The sequence below is a fragment of the Cebidichthys violaceus genome, unplaced genomic scaffold (assembly GCF_023349555.1).
Source record: "Cebidichthys violaceus isolate CVI_PGR_0920_01 unplaced genomic scaffold, fCebVio1.0.p SCAF_5, whole genome shotgun sequence".
In the NCBI taxonomy this organism is placed as follows: domain Eukaryota; kingdom Metazoa; phylum Chordata; class Actinopteri; order Perciformes; family Stichaeidae; genus Cebidichthys; species Cebidichthys violaceus.
Window position 1 is genome coordinate 8,984,939 of NW_027176705.1, and position 17,991 is coordinate 9,002,929.

The 17,991-nt window shown below is 38.9% G+C and overlaps 2 protein-coding genes across 3 annotated transcripts; one reads left to right on the forward strand and one right to left on the reverse strand.

Annotated features, from left to right (window-relative positions):
* The first annotated feature begins 1,012 nt into the window (after positions 1 to 1,012).
* pigb (phosphatidylinositol glycan anchor biosynthesis, class B) lies at positions 1,013 to 5,239 on the forward strand. The gene is made up of 13 exons (XM_068730384.1): positions 1,013 to 1,042; positions 1,246 to 1,385; positions 1,512 to 1,641; positions 1,958 to 2,075; positions 2,187 to 2,291; positions 2,443 to 2,573; positions 2,661 to 2,801; positions 2,886 to 2,937; positions 3,022 to 3,233; positions 3,770 to 3,834; positions 3,921 to 4,140; positions 4,778 to 4,952; positions 5,039 to 5,239. The coding sequence occupies exons 2-13, from the start codon at positions 1,274 to 1,276 to the stop codon at positions 5,150 to 5,152; spliced, it is 1,575 nt and encodes a 524-aa protein (XP_068586485.1). The 5' UTR covers positions 1,013 to 1,042; positions 1,246 to 1,273; the 3' UTR covers positions 5,153 to 5,239.
* Positions 5,118 to 13,779, reverse strand: ccpg1 (cell cycle progression 1). Of its 2 annotated transcripts, none has more exons than XM_068730383.1 (10): positions 13,698 to 13,779; positions 13,186 to 13,275; positions 12,335 to 12,446; positions 10,930 to 11,015; positions 10,642 to 10,834; positions 9,200 to 9,529; positions 8,671 to 8,714; positions 8,256 to 8,378; positions 6,844 to 8,120; positions 5,118 to 6,140 (listed from the first exon to the last, which is right to left on the reverse strand). In XM_068730383.1, exons 2-10 carry the CDS (start codon positions 13,243 to 13,245, stop codon positions 5,951 to 5,953), a joined length of 2,415 nt encoding a protein of 804 aa, XP_068586484.1. In that variant the 5' UTR covers positions 13,246 to 13,275; positions 13,698 to 13,779; the 3' UTR covers positions 5,118 to 5,950. The 2 variants fall into 2 exon arrangements, with proteins under 2 accessions (XP_068586484.1, XP_068586483.1); XM_068730382.1 differs by having other exon boundaries at positions 6,844 to 8,123.
* Between the last annotated feature and the right edge of the window lie 4,212 nt (positions 13,780 to 17,991).

Sequence of the window (17,991 nt, forward strand, 5' to 3'; positions counted from 1 at the left end):
TATATATATATATATATATATATATATATATATATATATATATATATAATTTAGCCTTGATGGCAGTATAATCTCAAAAAACTATCCTAATGTTGACAGGTGTAATGATTAAATAATGCGCTTTAATCAAACAAGTTAACTCGATAGAATCATTAGACTGCCAAACAAAACGTTGTGTTTACATGGTCATATAAACCATTCAGTTACACAAAAGTGATCTTTTCCTCGACATTAAAACTATTTCCAGAGAATTAAAGACGTTTTAACGTCTTATTTTGAAAAACGAAGATCGGATATGTTGACACTGCGTCTACTAGCTTGACAGTTTCCTAAGCATTTGTCGTGAGCTGAACTCAACTCAAACATTATTACGTAGCTGCTGCACAAGCGATCATCAAACAGTCACAACTCACCGAGGAAGCGGTTTATTCCTCGTGTCTAGAATCACCAAACGCAGACAGATAAAGAGCCACAGAGGTCAACACACGAGATACGACAACATGCAAACCAAGGAGGCTGATGTGTAGTAACAGGCAAGCATTCTTCTTCTACTCTCAATTCTTGCAGAACTGCAAAAAACTGCAGTCCGCCACCTGGTGGAGTAATCTGTAATTCACCTGAGCAACACTAGAAGTTTGAATTATTTAATGTATTCGGGGAACAAATGATGAAAGGTAATGATACAAACTAAAATACTAATGGTAGGTTAGAATTATTATGAAGTATCATCATTTCGATTTAATAATTCAGAACTCATAATTGCTACTCTCTCAAATAGTAGTTATGTCACGTGAATAAAGTAATTACTTTTTATATGTATCATTTTGAAATTTCAACCCATTTAACATTTACTCTTTTTGTACTGATATATATGCACTGTAATAGAAAAGTGACCCAAATATGTCTGAGGCTCATCATACATCGAACGTTAGTAGTGTTGACCTTTTATTTTGAAGTCAATGTTCCGCCGGAAGTAAGTGTGTGTGCGGAAGCGCAGACCAAACTTGAGCACAGCTGACCTGTGCTAGGTGAAGTCCTGCAGGTTGAAATATATTTCCTGTCGTTTAGATGAAAAAAGTTGAATACTGTTGGTTAAACGGCTGTTCAATCGTAGCACGCGACTAACAACAGTATCTAACGTAATAGTTTTTTAGAGTTCACGCATCTTATAACTGAGCGCACCTGAGTTACAGGTATATAATACTTGTGTATATAGTCCTTACAGGTGTACTGTGTTGTTGGCAGGCAACAAACCGAGAGACAAAATGTCCTGATGGAGAACATCCGAACACGTCTTAAATTTGGAAATAAAGTCGAAGATGTGAAACTGAGGAAGAGAAAATCCCAACTGTACTCAAAGGAAGATGAAAGGCCCATTAACTACGGTGGGTTCCCTGTACGTGATCTTTAGAATAGTAGATTGAAGTTAAAGGAACCAAGCAAGTGCATGCTGTGATGAAAATAGATCTGTAATAGCACTAATATGAAGTGATCTATCCTGAACTCCACAGGTGAGCTGAGAACCAGAGTGGTTGTGTTTTCTGTGGCATTCAGACTCATCAACTGCTTCCTGGTTCAGACCAGCTTCGTCCCTGATGAGTACTGGCAGTCTCTGGAGGTTTCCCATCGTATGGTCTTCAAATATCCTTTCACGTTATCATCTGCACCTATGTGCCTGGACTGTTATTATTAAAAGCTCATCTGTATTGAGGGGTGTGCTGATTCTACCTCTCATGTAAGGGAGACCTGGTCAAGATGACAGTGTAGAAAGCTGCAGACAAAACAATAAATAAATCAGGCAACGGATAAAATAATACAAAAAAATTATAACAATATAAAGAAGGCTAGAATAAGCTAAGACTAGAGAAAATGATCATTTGACTCTATTGTCAGTAAGAAATTGCCTCAGATTGGACACCTGTATTTCCTTCTCTTATTCTGACCTTAACAGTGTGACTTATGGGTATGTGACCTGGGAATGGAAGGAAGGAATAAGAGGATTCACCTATCCACTCTTCTTTGCATTCATATACAAGATATTATACTTCATAAACTACGACTCAGTCTATCTCCTGGCAAGTTCACATGTTTTCTATCCAGACAACCTTTACATCGGCGTGTCTATGACCAAATATATTTCTCAAAGTCACTTTGTTTCACTAATCCTGGTCTGGTTTGTTCTGCAGATATGGCTTCCACGAATAATTCAAGCACTATTCGCTGCGTTCGCAGACGTAAAATTCTTCTTCCTCATCCGAACGTTGGAAAGTTGTGACGTAGCAAAATGGACGGTGAGGAGTTGACCTGTAATACTGAGTGATTCACTGCAGTCCATTCTTCAAACAGAGCTCCATGTCTGCTCAGATCTCCACGAGGTCTCAGTTCTCTCGTCACCTAAAATACACAACGTGTCCTACAGCCTCTTCTTGTTCTGGTCCCCAGTTCTTCTGCCATATGTGCTCGTGGTTCTCGTGGTACTGCTGCACCAGGACTCTGACCAACAGCATGGAGACCACCATCACCTGTCTAGCTCTTTCTTACTTTCCACTGCCTGGATCCAAAACACACAACAGGTCTCAGCTTGTTATGTCTTTCTCATATTTAATTCATATCTTCCCTAAAATATAATATTTACAGACACATTGTTGATGTTTTTCCAGCAAAATATATTTGACCCTGGTCGCCTTGGCAGTCATCGTTCGACCGACAGCCCTGATTGTATGGTTTCCTCTGGTGATGTACCATTTCTGGCTGGAAAACGACAAACTGAGGCTCATCACTCATAACTTAATTCCTATAGGGTTAGTACTTTTAATCTCCTGTCAACGGAATCTGTTTCATCCTCACGTCTTTATTGCATAATCTTTTTTTCCCCTCATTTCCAGAGCTTTGGCTGTTGTGATTTCAACAGTAATCGACTGTATATTTTATGAAAAGGTAAAACTTTTTGATTACAGTAATATCTGTTTATTCAAGCAAGCCCTTTACAAATGTACCAGTTGCTCTCTCTCTGTTTCTCAGTGGTCCATGGTGCAGTTCAACTTCCTGAAGTTTAACGTCTTACATAGTGTAGCAGATTTCTACGGCTCTCATCCGTGGCACTGGTACTTCACTCAGGGGTTTGCCGTCGTGATTGGCCCTCATCTTCCGCTCTTCCTTCATGGCTGCAGCATCGCCTTCAAAAGATACAAAGTTCTGTTAGCAGCGGTCGTCTGGACAATCGTGGTTTACAGGTAAAATGTCTGTGTTCACATTTGTGAGCTCGTATTTATCAAACTTCTAAGAATTACACTAAAGAGTAAGATGCCATCTTTCATTCTTTCAAATGTAATTCTCACTCTTAGTGAGATGATATTCTGCAGAAGCAAAAATGTTAATTTTTGTAATTGTCTCCAGTGGCAATAAATGTGTGAAATATACAACACGTACTTTAATCTTGTACTTAAAGGTGCCCTGTAGAGTTTTATTGTAAACAAAGTTGTATTTACATCTAACAAACATATCTTGATTAAACATTTAGAAACATGATTTTTTTTTAGTTTTTGATCATTTTGGAACCTGCATTGTTTACATCTAATTTACTTGCTGGCAGTCATTTTAAATCCCTTTACTGGCACATTGCTGTGGTTGTTGGCTTGTTGCTGCCTCCCGTCATCAGTGACCCATTTCTAAAAATAATGTTAGTGTTACTAGTCGTCAAAAACCTCACAGGCCGCCTTTAAAACCAAAACTCTGCCGCTTACTGCCATGTTTGAATCCTTTCCTTCAGTTTGCTTCCTCACAAGGAGTTCAGGTTCATCTATCCGGTGCTGCCTTTCTGTATGATCTTCTGTGGTAAGTTTTTATTTCACACGTAAAATATCTTTGTGATAATGAACGGCCAGATGTGTCTTTTAATACTTCTTCTTCTTCTACTACAGGGATATCTTTGGCTAATTTGAAAGCGTGGCGACGACCTGCTGCATCCATCCTGTTAGTAAGCAACCTGGCTGCAGCTCTGTACACTGGCCTGATCCACCAGAGAGGCACTCTGGACGTCATGAGCCACCTCCAGACCCTGTGTGCCGTCAGCAGCTCCTCCGCCCCTCCACAGACAGACGTCCTCTTCCTCATGCCCTGCCACTCAACTCCTTATTACAGGTGAGGACTGGAGCGCTGCACACAACAACGCAAATCTTTTTTTAAATTCTTAAGATCGATGCTCTGGTTCTGAATGTTCTAAATAAAGCTTTCGAGAGGTGACGACAGCTTAGATAATACGATAAGAGTTTACAATTGAAACAAAATAAAATCAGAAAAGCTTCTATAAAACCTGTGACTTGTTATGGCTTTCGACCATATCTTTTGTTCCATTGCAAGTGTGCAAACTGAATCTGCCGATGAGGACCGTGTGATAGTTTAAAGCTCCATTACAGCAATCAAAGGGACCTTAAGGTGATTTTCCACTGTACACTAATGTACATTACTAGCTCTTACGGCTGGGTATAGTTTAAAATATTTAATAATCCATGGTTTCACCTTTCTGTGAGGAATAGAAACACGTACATTTGTAATTAAAGTATGCTAAATGTAGTAATGCAGCAGTGATTGTTTGAATAAAAGCAGCTGTGCAAGAATGTTGCCTATACAAAATAAAATTAGGAATAGTGATTGATTTTAGAAAATATATGACCAAAGATTAAGTAAATAAGGCTACGGTCCATGTGTGAATATAGGTTTGTGTAACTATATTTATGTATCTGTACCTTGTGTAACTGACTGTACTCTCTCTTTGTAGCCACGTCCACTGTCCGATGAAGATGAGGTTTCTCGAGTGTCCTCCAGATCTCGGAGAGGGTTACGTGGATGAAGCTGACCGGTTCTACGACGATCCTCTTCACTGGCTCAGAACTTCATTTCCATACAAATCATCTCTACCGACCCATCTGGTTTTGTTTGATGTTTTGGAGAAGGTAAAATATTCACAAATTATATTTCTCCATGTATTTGTCAAAATGTATGTGTGACATGTATGTATATATGTGTTTTTTTGTTGTAGGAAATCTCCGTGTTTTTGCAAGGGAATAGGTTTGTGAGGACAGCAGAGATATTTCATACTCACTTTCCAGAGGGAAGAGTTGGAGGAAGCATCTTTATTTATGAAAGGCACTGACAAACACTGGAACAATGGCAAGTTTCTGTCCTAAATGACAATGTCACATGATATGGATTTACTACTGAAATAAATATTTTAAACTTATTTTGAAATACCAATTGTCTGATGTGTTAAATGTATAACACCAACTGTATTTTTCACAACTACATTTGGTGACATTATTTTTTCCAGTCACTTTTTGCCAACACATGTAAATAAAACTGCCAGGTCCAGTTAAAACAAGCAAGAAGTGGAATGTTAGAAAACTGCATCTTAACTCTGAGAGCAAATTACAACCACTTCACACACACACACACACACACACACACACACACACACACACACACACACACACACACACACACACACACACACACACACACACACACACACACACACACACACACACACACACACGGTCTTTGTAACAGAATTGAAACAACTACATAGCTATACAGAAAAACATCCAAGAACGTTGCATTTACATAGTGTCCATTTTTGTTTAAAAGAAAAATCCCATAGGTGCAGTGGTTGAAGATGGGTTTCGATGGTGTTTTAGAAATAAATCATCAGATCCATAATTTACAGTTGTAAAAGTGTTTTATCTTCACATTTATAAACTTGTGAATCAGATAGGCTGAATCTTTCTCTCAAAAATAACGATTACTCCACTAAAAACAAAACCGCTCAAGGACATTCAGTAGCATTAAAAAGTTAACATTGTGCAAACTTACAATAAAAAAACATGAGACTTTGCATCTCAACACAACCCAAAATAGAATTTGCAACTATAATATTAAACCAGTTGAGCTATTTTCAGTATTTGGGATCAAACGGCATCGGACCCAGTTCTATCTTGACGTCAGCCATGTGTCTGTCTGCGTTTCTTCCTGATCGGCTCCATTTGCGTTCACTGTGTGGTCGAGATCTGGCTCTCTGCTGCTTTCGCTGTTGATGCTTCGCCCTCGACTCCTTAGAGTCTGTGTCTGGTCTTTCAAATGGCCCACTGTGTGATCAGAACACACAACATACATGGCATTAAGATTAGAGTGTTACACTCATTCATGTACAACCTGCAGCATGATAAAAGGGGCAGTATTTAACAAGCTTTTAAGTTCTGTGTGATGCTTTATTTTATGGGACAGTTTCCTTGATTGTAATGAAATACAAATTTGAAGGAAAATATATTTTCCTTGAAAAAAAAAAAAAAATCACAATTTAAACCCATGTAAATATTCATTCATCATTGGAAACATGACTTATATGTAGAATTGTATTTTTGCATGTTCAGCTGACCACTGAATAAAGACTTAGGCCAGCTTTTACACAGGTACTGCCCACTTAAAACATGTTATTTGAGCTGTAAACTAAATGTTATCAATTGTAATGATACACGTAAATGCTGGTGTTAATGACATTTCTTACCAAATTAAAAAAATTGTCATTTCATTGGTTGAAAACAGCTACAGTAAGCACACCATCTACTGTTTTAAATCCACAATGAAGCTTGCAAGGCCAAAGCTGACACAGAGTCAACCGGTCTAGACCTTTCTAGATCATGAAATTTATATTTAATTCCAGAAAAACTCTTCGGAAGTATCAGTAAAGGATTAGAAAGCTCCAAGGTAAAGGAAAACTCCAAAGCTGGCAACTTTCAGCATAATTTAGGTACATTCCTACTTATAAAGGTACAATACTTTTGAACTTACCTTGGGCCATAGTTTTTTTTGTAAGCCTCGCCAAAGAAGTGCCGGTAGACAAAGTCATCAAGGTCTCTGAATACGTCGCCATTAAGGCCATGATACTCAGACTCGTGAATGTTAGTCAGATAGTTTTCCACGACGCTGACAAAGTCTGTGAACAGCATCTGGTTGTGGACGAACACGCCGTTGTGGAAGAAGTTGTTGATGAACATCTCCAGCTCTTTCCAGTGGTGGAAGTGGTCGACTTCTTGGTGCACGTAGCTTTCTACCAGCTGGTAAAATTCGTCTGCTCTGATTGGCTCCACGGCTTTGTTGAAGCGACTCATGGACTCCTGATAGGCGCAGTCGAGGATGCCGGAGCATCCTTTCAAGTTGGTCTTGTGGGCGTCTTGACTTGGACCTTCGTGAACTTTCCCTCCTGATTTTCGAGTGTTGTGGTCACTCTGGAAGGAATCGTCAGACTTGCGTTGGTGCTTGTGATGAGGCTTGTGGGATCCGTGCTTCCACGACTCTTTTGTGTTCTTCTCACCGTGTCTTTTCTCATAAAACCCACTGGCTTTGTTGATGAAGGTGGAAGCTGAATCCTTGAAGTGTCGGAAAGATAATTTGACCGAATCTGAAAACTTCCTCAGGTTCTCTTTCACAGCTTCCTTCGCCTTCTTTATCTGCTCTTTGTGGTGATGGACAAACTCCTTAGTGGAGTTCTTCACAGCATCAAATGTCCGTTTAACTTTCCCTGCCATGCCCTCTTTTGTTCTTTTCACTTTGGACTCTGTGTCTCCTTTAGCTCGGTCTTCCTTGGTTTCCACATACAGCCTCTCCCACAGGTCTGAGCGCTGCTGCTCGAAGCTCAATCTCTTCTCCAGCTCCATCAGTCGGGATTGCAGCTCTCCTGACTCTGAACCAGCTTCTTTTCTAGCTCTGGGGATGTCATTTCTCAGCACATTTAACTCTCTCCTCAGCTCATTTGTAACCGTTCTCTCCTTGTCAAGCTTCTTCCTCAGTGTCTGTGCTTCAGCCACCATGTCTTCCCTCTGGCTGTGGAAGCTTTCAATCAGCCGTTTCTGCTCCTCCAGCTGGTCTTTCAGCCTCTGGATTTCTGACAGCAGCAAGTCGGTACCGGCTCCCATCGCCTCCTGATTTCTAATATTAGAGATCAAGTTTCTCAGCTCCTCCTGGAGGGTGAAGAGGGAATCTTCTTCACGTTCTAGGGAGGTTTTCAGCAGCTGGTTCTCAGCTGTCAACTTCTGCTGCTGAGACACAAGGTCCGTCCTCTCTTCAGTCTTCTGTTTCAGCAGCATATCATTCAGCATTTGAGCAGTAAAACAAAATGCAAGACACGTGAAATTAGTTTTTGCTTCAGTTGTGATTTGTAACTCATAACATTTCCTTATTATGTTACCAGAAGTACATGTTACCTGAATATGCTCCTGTTGGATGTTGAGCTCCTGGTTCTCTTTCTTTATCTTTGCAATCCCTTCTGGGAGCAGTCCTTCCTCTTCCAGTTCATCCACACCAAACTGACCCTCAGCTGAGGGGACCTAAAAGGAGGACACAAGTCATGGTCCATTAAAGTTGTCGTTATATGGGTCACGATTGTTGAAGGTGATCAGAACGCTCTCTCAATATATGAATATTTGGCACCCAAATAAGTAGATGAATATTTTGGTCTGGTGTAATGCAATGAAATAAAATACTACCTTACTTTATTCTTTATGTGTTAACTCAAGTCAATGATAGATTGTATGTCTTGTGGGTGGATTTGACTGCAATACGTTTAAAGTATTGTTATGTTACTGTTCACATAGATAGCAAGCCAGATTTAATAATTACCCTACAAACAAATGGTTTCGGTCCTTCTTTAATCTGGACTGTACCTGTAACACAAACAGATTATTCACATATTACATAATGTTTTAACAAAAGGAAGCATGTCTACATCACAGTTTGCAGTAGTCTATAAAACTCCAACAAGAAAGGGAGAAACTGTTTAAAGTTCACATAAGAACTAAACCGCTATGATATCTCCTGCACTTGGTCTTAAAGTGAACTAAGGAGCTGTGGGAAAAGAAACTGACATTTCTAAGGCTGCAACTGGATACTGATAAATCTGATGAATCAACAAAAATAAGCACAACGTCAAATCTGAAAAACAAGAGCCATGAACCAAAACCAGGTAAATTCCTTCAAAAACCAGTGGGATTATTTGATCGGTCACAAATGATGAAGCTGCTATACTGTAAATCTTCTGGCAATAAAAAATATGTACATTAACTTCTGTTAACTGGAGATTACTGTTTAAGTATACTTTCTACGTTTACGATGACATTAAAATCTTTCAGTTCTGTAGTGAACTTCTCACCATAATAGTGGCCAAGGGCCATGATGGCGATGACAAGGGCGATCAGGATATAGCCGAGGATCTTGCTGCCCCGGCTTTGCATTCGGACATCCACACTTCTAACTTCTGCCTCCTCCTTCTCCTGCAGCCACTTATGTTCTTTGACCTCCTCCTCTTCTTCCTCCTCCTCCTCACTCTGGCCAGACTCAAGCACTTCCTCCTCAGGCTCTGTGACGATGCTCGTGGTATTCTTCCTCAACCTTCGTCTTCGGACCACAGTGCTGGTGCTTTGTCCTGCCTCATCCTCACTGCTGCTCGAGTTTGTCACTGTAGGTTGCTGCACTTGGAAAACTAAAGTAAAAATACACAAAGTTATGGCTGCTGATTATTTGCTGGAAATAAATGAACAGAAAAAGAGGGACACACAAAAATAACTCAAAGCATGTGTCAGTGAGGCTAATCATGCTAACATATAAGATCAAGTATAGCGTTACATCTGCACCACAGGTAGTTTCTAAGATTTGCATTGAAAGGCACAGCCTATGAGTATCAGGTCATGCCGTTTGGCACCTTTACCAAATGTGTTGAGGCAACGTTGGATCCCACTAGGAGACCGGTGTTTGAATTTTAGCTTATTTACATGATTGGGCTCTGATGGCGGGCTCCGGAGAGCAGCTGCCGCTTCTTCTGTCCCACATTCAAGCTCTTGGCTTTTTCAGTAAATATGCATAGGAGCTCGATAACCCAGAGTCAGCAGTTTTATTTTCTTGCACATCTGTCGGAGCGCAGAGTGGCCAAGAATCACTGCTGCCTCCCTCAGTTTCAGTTATAATGCAAACCACATTTTCTGGAATCTTTGCAGCTAGTAGGCGGGATGATGTCCATGATCGCTGTGGTGCCAATTTAATAGCTATAAATCTGCCCCCATCTGTGGTGGCAACGATCCAGAGTGTGAGGGCATCCTCCACTCAAGAAAACTGACTGAATTTCACCATAATTCTAATATCACTACATTTATGGTATTAATTACAATACTATGATCAGGTGTCTAGGTGTAGACAGACCCACAAAGACCCACACATGCGGACATTTTTTTTTTTCATATGTGGTTGATCATGCTTTTTTAAAGAAGCACAGCTGGCTCACGTCATTAAACAGTGTGTGTTTTTGTTAGAAACGGATCAGGATTAGATTCGTATTAGATTCACTCCGGTTTCAAATCAGGCCACCTGGAAAAGAGCGGCCTCCAGTGAGCTGACTTCTCAGACGGCAGCCTAAGTTCACGAGACTCTGTGGAAGTTTCCAGTGACTCAACATCAAACCTGCTTTGATGATGTGGAACAAAAGGCAGAGGAACAGAGTTTTTTGTGTTGATGACGTGTCTAATTCCTCTATGTTGACTCTTTGGCAGTGACATTAAAACATGAAGATAGTACAGTGTGTATGTGGTGTTGCAATCCTACCAGCCTCTGCTGCAGTGAAGGCATACTGGCTGCTGCAGGAGGTGCCGAGGTAAAGCTCCTCATTGGCTGCCGCCTCCTCTTCCACCACCACATGCTCGCCCTCCTTCAAGTCTCCAAGAGTCACAATGTCTGAGTGATCGCTGGAGGACAACAGAGTCACATGCTGTTGTTTCCCTTTGGTGTCGTCTCCGGCCTGGTGAAGATACGATATACTGAAGTTAGAAGGCAACGGAAGCAAATCTTAAGTATTCAAAGACACCCTGAAGGATATTTCTATAGTCTTCTCACCTCGGAGGCACACAATGTTTCATCTATGGTTTGTTCTTCCAGAGTTTCGTCAAGTGACTCAGCAACCTTCTCTTCAACCCACTGAGCTGAAGATTTAACATACAAATTAAGACGTGTGAATAAACAAAGTAACATTTTACTTATTCATGCAGCAAAAATATACGTTATAGCAATGACGGTCATAATATGAGCTGAAAGTCAAGTATTTTCATTCATTATCCTTTTGATTACTTTCTTGATTAATTGTTTGGTCTATAAAGAAAAATAATGCAAAATGATGATCACAAAGTCCAAGCTGACAATTTCAAATGATCTCTTTTGCTCAGACAACATTCTAAAAAACAAACACATTCAGTTTGATGTCATAGAAGGCTAATTGGCAAATAACCACTTTTGAGTGTCTCTGTGCTTTGTTTACATAGTCGGGCCGGGCTCGTGCCTTTTAGTACATGTGAGCAACCCGCTCGCTAACAGCTGATCTGCACTGCGCTCATATGGTGCATACACCCGTTAAAATCTTCCCAACTGATGGCATCCATGCGGAAGCATAGCACCCATCCTCCACTTCCCTCTTAGGTAAACACGCCGGCTCTGTCAGCACTGTTGCCGTAGTTTGGCAGTCGTCGCCATATTGGAACCCCAGGAAGAGCGGCACGCGTTGAACCAAATGTTGACATAGTGGCCAAACACTGTAATTACAAGCTCTGTGTCATCCCAAAAAGACTTTCCCATAGACTTACATTGGGAATGAGTCGTCAATCAATTCATTATTTTTTTTAGGTAAATCACCTTCCCAGTATAAAAAGCCCATATTTAATTAATTTGGTCTTAAAAGTTGTAAAATGTACTAATAATTGACTCCATGTATTTTCCCTTGTCTATGTGACGAGCCCAAGAACAAGGCTGGACAGAGGTTTGGAAGGCAGGGTTGAAGAAAACGCGAGTGCGCTTGCTCTATTGGTCCATGGATGCGGAAAATTACCCTGAGAATCGAGTAATTTTATCTGAATTATATACTCTGAATTCAAACAATTTTTATCTTCATGCACCACTGAGCATCTTTCATGGGACTGAATAGGGCCCCGCCTCCAACGCTGTATTCAGTTCTCTTTATACATGCATGGGAGGTACTAGATCTGCCTAGAATTTAGAATTTAGCACCTTTAAAGAATTAGGCTACAGTTTGACTTTCAGATCTCTTACAAAGTCTGCGTCGCTAACTGGCATTAAGATGAATGACATTAGGTAATTCTCACTTGTTTTGTTAATTCCTTATATTCCTGTCTGCACATAAACACCTGATGTACCACAGAAAACCTTTTATTCTTATAATATCATACTAATTACATAATTAGGAGTTAATATTACTCAAGCAGAAACATTTTTTATTATGAGGATGTTTTACCATCAGGTACAGAAGCCTGTGTATCCTGCAGCTCTGCTTCCTTCACTGGAGGCTGCTCTAACAGCTCAGCTTCCACTGCAGCCTCCGATCCCAACGTCTCGATATCTGAACCCTGTAAACACAATAAGCATACATTAAAACTGAGCATGATGGAAGAAATACATATATATTTATTCAAAATCATAACTACTGCATCAAAAATCAGCCAATACATGCAGACGTACAGTATTAAGCAAGGGAGCCTGCAGTAAGTATTTGTATGTAACATCATTTGTAGCATTGACGAGCAACTACAACAAATAAGCAAAAATAGTCTTTAATTGCTCAACCTCGGCTTGTTTTTATGTGCAAAAATAGTCTTTATTACTTAACCTCAGCTTGTTTTTTATGTGCAAAAATAGTCTTTATAACTTAAGCCCTGGCTTGAATTTCAGAAAAAAAGTATTTTTACATACAAGTTGCTGCAGTTCATTCTAGAGAATTGTGGATTTTTTTCCTGTGGTAATGTTTATTGCCAGTTTGTGCTGTCACATTAATGCACTATGTCTTAATGTATTTGAATACAATCAAAAGAACAGTTTATCAAATAAAAAATAAATTTGTCTCAACAATTCCATGAATGAGTTGGGAAGAAATTGTCAAAATGTTCAACAATTTGCTGAAAGTTGTGAAGATGTTTGAGAGAACTCATAGTTTGAGTTTTGTTTTGTTTTATTTTAGATTGTAATAAATCCCTCTCTCCTTGCTGCCTTGTTAAAATAAATAATAATAATACTACAACAACAACAACAACAACAAAAACAAAAACAACTGCAAATAGCTGGGATTACAAACAAAAAAATTATTTATACCTCATTACTGATAAGGGTCCAGCCACAGGACGACTCTGCATCACTTGATGTCTCTGACATTTCTGTCAGTTGTCAGCAACATACAAGGATCTAGAAGAGATAATTAAGTTATATACTGGAAACAGCATGTAGTGGTGAACGAGATAAGGTGTGTCAAATAATAATAATAATAATAATAATAATATAGAAACCCGTGAACAGCGACCTCTATCGTTAACAAATCACAATAGCAGCTAACAAATAATGCCAGCTCCTGCGGCCTGACAATGAAAACAACAGAGCTCTTCACTGCTGCAAACATTAGCATCGTCCCTTTACATCAACCACATAGTGACATTTAACGGTTGGTTCGCAGCTAGTTAACTAACTTAGAGACTAACGTTAGTTTTTAACATCGCCTCTCGGAGCATCATCGGAACATAAAGTAGAGCCTTATATAGAACGTTAGTTATCTTTAGCAGGCTTTTAACATCACTAGCTTGTGAAAAACTAAGAACATGGACTTAACGCACCGGTATTTGTGTTCCCAACGACGAAGCAGCTGTTTACATGGAGCTCAAGAGTTATTGCAGTATGCCCCAGCCCAGATTATCCGTTAACAACGCGGAACAGACGGCTGTACATGGGAAATGTAGTTTTTTAAGAATGTGGGTTGACACGAGGCGCAACGCCTTCTCCGAAGTCTTAGAACTACATTTCCCATAAGTCAGCACGGTGGTCAAACGCGTTCAGCGAGGGTGGAAACAAAGCTTGCGGCTCCGTGAAAAACATAAACAAGGAAGCGTGACAAAGCAGACCGCTACCAGAATGAATCATGACGAAAAGACAACAAAACAAACTCATGTGGGTGTTTTGTACTGTGTTGTGGCGTTAGCAGAAGTTTTATAAAGTTGGTCACTAATGCTAAAATGTGCAGCTGTTCACCAGAGAGCACGTGCTCGTCGTTGTTGTGGGCTGTTGGCGCGTTTTGTCGGCTGAGAGCCAACAGACTGTTTGGTTGACTAATACAAAGTTATGTTGCCCAACTGGAAGGTCGAGTTCAGTAACTTTAGTGTTGCTGGTACTTAAGTTATTGTACGACACTACTGTGCAGCCTGGGTAGACTCAATAGTCATCAAACTGTATATATACTGTATAAACAGGGTTTAACTGTATGGCAGACTGTTTGCCACATCACAGAATGAGGATGCTTTATGGAACCAACCCTTACAAAAGAATAAAGAATGATATATCTTACATTCTGTTTTTTGTTTTTGATTTTAGTTTCATAATTATTGTAATAACTTCAATATGAATCAATAATCCTATGATCTGCTGTTAACATGTTATACCAGTAGAGGTCACTATTAAGGTGTGTGTGTGTGTGTGTGTGTGTGTGTGTGTGTGTGTGTGTGTGTGTGTGCGTGTGTGTGTGTGTGTGTGTGTGTGTGTGTGTGTGTGTAGATGTGTGGTAATTAGTAAAATGTTGTACAGGTGCTTTGCTCATAGTTTTACATAATAGCTTAAAGAGTATACGCTTACATGCAGCAATAAGGGAACTTTAATTTCTAACCAATTGAAGCACATTAAAGTGATGAAGAGTGTGTGCAACATTGTCTGTAAAATGATCTCCAGCACTAATGTGACACTAACTGTTGTCGATAATGTTCAGTGTAGCACAACAAGCTAAGACTTACTTGTAATATTTAAAAAAATTTATAACATAGTCATATGATGTGCTTGGGAATGCAAACGTAGGTGTAATTTGAGTCTTTTTGAGAGAATTTTTGTAAAAGTATAATGTATTTTCATGTGACATAGATATTTAGATTCCTTAAGTAAAGGTCGTAGTACCACACAATAAAACATACTCCACTGCAAATCCTGTATATAAATATGTTCTAAGAATACAAAAATATTTGCAGAAAAATGTATAGTAAAAATGCACATTATGCTGAACAGCTCCTTAATGTGGAGGAGCAAAAAGTACATTTCCCTGTTAACTGAAGAAGAAACAAAGTAAGTGCCTTATACTTAAATACACATTTGAGGTAATTTTACATACAGATACATATGAAAAGCTTACAAATAATTAGTCAATAACAGAAAATGAATCAGCAACTACACTGATAGTCATTTTTGACAATTAGGTTTGGACAATTAATTGGATGAAACAAGCCTTGTCAATGAGTCATTTTGGGCTCTGGGTAATTTATGACCGGCATTTTTCACCAAATCAATCAATTAATTAATTGAGAAAATAAGCAGCTGATGAATTTATGATGAAAATAATTACCATGTTGCAGCACAATATAAAATAGTTTAAAAATGACCTCTTCAACCAACTTAAAGATTGATGGCTCACAAACATGATGCTGTATTATTCTATTCAAACCACTTTAATGAATGTGTGGGTTCATGTTTATTTATAAATATGTCTCCTGTCTGGAAGGCCATTGGAGAAGTTAAAGGAACTTGGATTGTGGATAAAATGACACTCTTTGCAATTACAAAAAACTAAAGCAATGAAAAATTAAGACAGCATATTCAGTAAAAACAACTGAAGACATGTTGCATTTTTTTATACTTTTATTTATATTGAGAATCAGACTTTTTCATAATTAACCAATGTCTAAAATATCCTAACTAAACCTTTTTTTCTGGCAAAAACAACTTGCAGGTGACTTTGCTGACAAAGACAAAATATAACAAAACATTAACAGAACATATCAGAAAACATAATAATTACAAAAAGGTACATTCAATTTTCAAGACTTAAACCTGCTTTCTCACTGAGGAGGAGCAGCTGTGGGTTTCCCTGAGTTTAACTAAAAATGACCCGCAGCGCTCCACCTCATCATTAAAACACAACAGTACTGCAAACAGGGAAAACTAAATTCTGTGTTTCATCCCTTTAAATTCACACGTTTGGACAGGAACATAATTCCAATATAACACCATTCATGAGATGAAAGACAACAGACCAACATCTCGGGACATTTGTTTGAGGATCTTGACCTCAATCAGACATTAACGACCCAAGAAAATTTCATCTGCACCTTTAACAGGAATATGAAAAAATAAAAACCTGAGGTAGCACTTATGTGTTATGTATGAACTAAAAAAGGCCCAATTCAGAACATGTATGACTCCAGCAGCTGTGTGTGTGTGTAGTTAAAGGTTAGTATCCTATCACAGCTTCACAACATCACTTGAACATTTTGGTTTCAGAAAATAAGCACAAGAGCTGTTTTCAGATTCTTGATTGAGCCCTTAAAGCTCTAACAATACAGGATATATGAATACATTATGGATCAAGTTAAAACAGAAACGTATATCTTTCTTTTACTTTGCAAGGAAAATCATGACTCCACTGTATAAAAGTTTATCTTGAAAACTTGATTTAGTGGAAATAAATGGCTAAGAAACAGCTTTCATCCTGCTTTTTCATAGAACAACATATTAAATGAGAACACTGAAAATGACAAAATTTCACACAAAGATAGGATTCTTTTTAACGGATCTCTGTCAGTATGCCAATACGCAACGGTGACCTTTTAAAATAATATTTGGTTTACATTGTTTGCTTTTTAAAAGAAAGTTAAGCTGATTGTGTCACTTTTCATCCCGGAAGTTTTCCATGATTGAATCCTCCGCAGAATGCTCTGATTAAAAATACAGACATGTGAAAACATTCGAGTACCCACCGATCTTCTACAATCTTTGTTACGATAGTTGAAATCTTAAAATGATCTGTATAAAAGGCATGACATTTAAATACTTGTTGTTTTTCTTTTTTAAAAAGGTACGTACCATTTGAGGAAATCTCCCAGGTACACATTTTTAAATAATTTTGTAAATTATGTTTGTCTCAGGTGAAGAATCAGTGGGTGCTCGTTGCTCGTTTTCACACGACTGCACTGTTGCAACACAGACACTACTCAATATAATATACCGTATTTAATCATTTTCACCTACAATTTACAGACATCTGTTTGCAACAGTTTTCGAGGCACTCTGCGACAGAATAATTTGATTCGTGTGCATAACATTAATTATTACTCGTCACTCTATCATCATTAAGTGCCTGTTTATCCTGCTGGCACTTCCTCAGAGTTTTAACCCGCAACTCTCTTCACTCTTTTTGTCGCGGGTCAAGGCCACTAACGTGCAAGGCTTTGTTTGAGGAGCTCAACTGTTCTCAAAGGCCGCGTTTCATCTTTGGTCTAACGTGTTTTGATTATTTCACATTCCTCAGTAACCTTCTGCCAGATATTAGTTGATAGACTAAAATAAACTCAGGGAGCAAACAACTCTTTGGTTAATAGCATCACAGTCACCGCTGCACATTGGCAGATAATACAAAACTACTTGGCAAACAAGTGCTACTCTTTATCTACTCTCCAACAAAACAAAAAAAACTACTTTCAGGTAACTACAATGTGTACTCAGTACTACATTCTCTTCTAACAAAAATATAGTTTTAAGGTGTTCATTCAATTCTTCATTTTCATCTCTGATTAAACACTTCCATTGCTTTTACTACAATCATTCTCCACGTTTTGCATCCTCACGTGGAGCTTTTCCCTCAGAAAGATTAGGCTTTGGTTTCCACATCTGAGGGATGCTTTCCAACATTAAGGCCAATTCTAAAGCTTTTCTGGACCGACACGCCACTGCAAGCACTTCTGGTGTGAATCTTTACACAAATAAAAAGGAAGAAGTCAATAACAAAAGAGTCTGTTGTAAAAAACAGATGTTATAGGACCTGAGGAGAATCTACAGAGGGGGTTTTCATCTGTGGGGAGGGCAGATACATTCATTCTA

Coding starts and splice junctions, on each gene's coding strand:
- ccpg1 (XM_068730382.1), bottom strand. CDS start 13,245: ATGTCAGAGACATCAAGTGATGCAGAGTCGTCCTGTGGCTGGACCCTT. Junction 12,447..13,185: donor GGACCCTTATCAGTAATGAG/GTATAAATAATT, acceptor TTGTGTTTACAG/GGTTCAGATATCGAGACGTT. Junction 11,016..12,334: donor ACAGGCTTCTGTACCTGATG/GTAAAACATCCT, acceptor TTAAATCTTCAG/CTCAGTGGGTTGAAGAGAAG.
- pigb (XM_068730384.1), top strand. CDS start 1,274: ATGGAGAACATCCGAACACGTCTTAAATTTGGAAATAAAGTCGAAGAT. Junction 2,574..2,660: donor GGATCCAAAACACACAACAG/GTCTCAGCTTGT, acceptor ATGTTTTTCCAG/CAAAATATATTTGACCCTGG. Junction 4,953..5,038: donor TGTTTGATGTTTTGGAGAAG/GTAAAATATTCA, acceptor TTTTTGTTGTAG/GAAATCTCCGTGTTTTTGCA.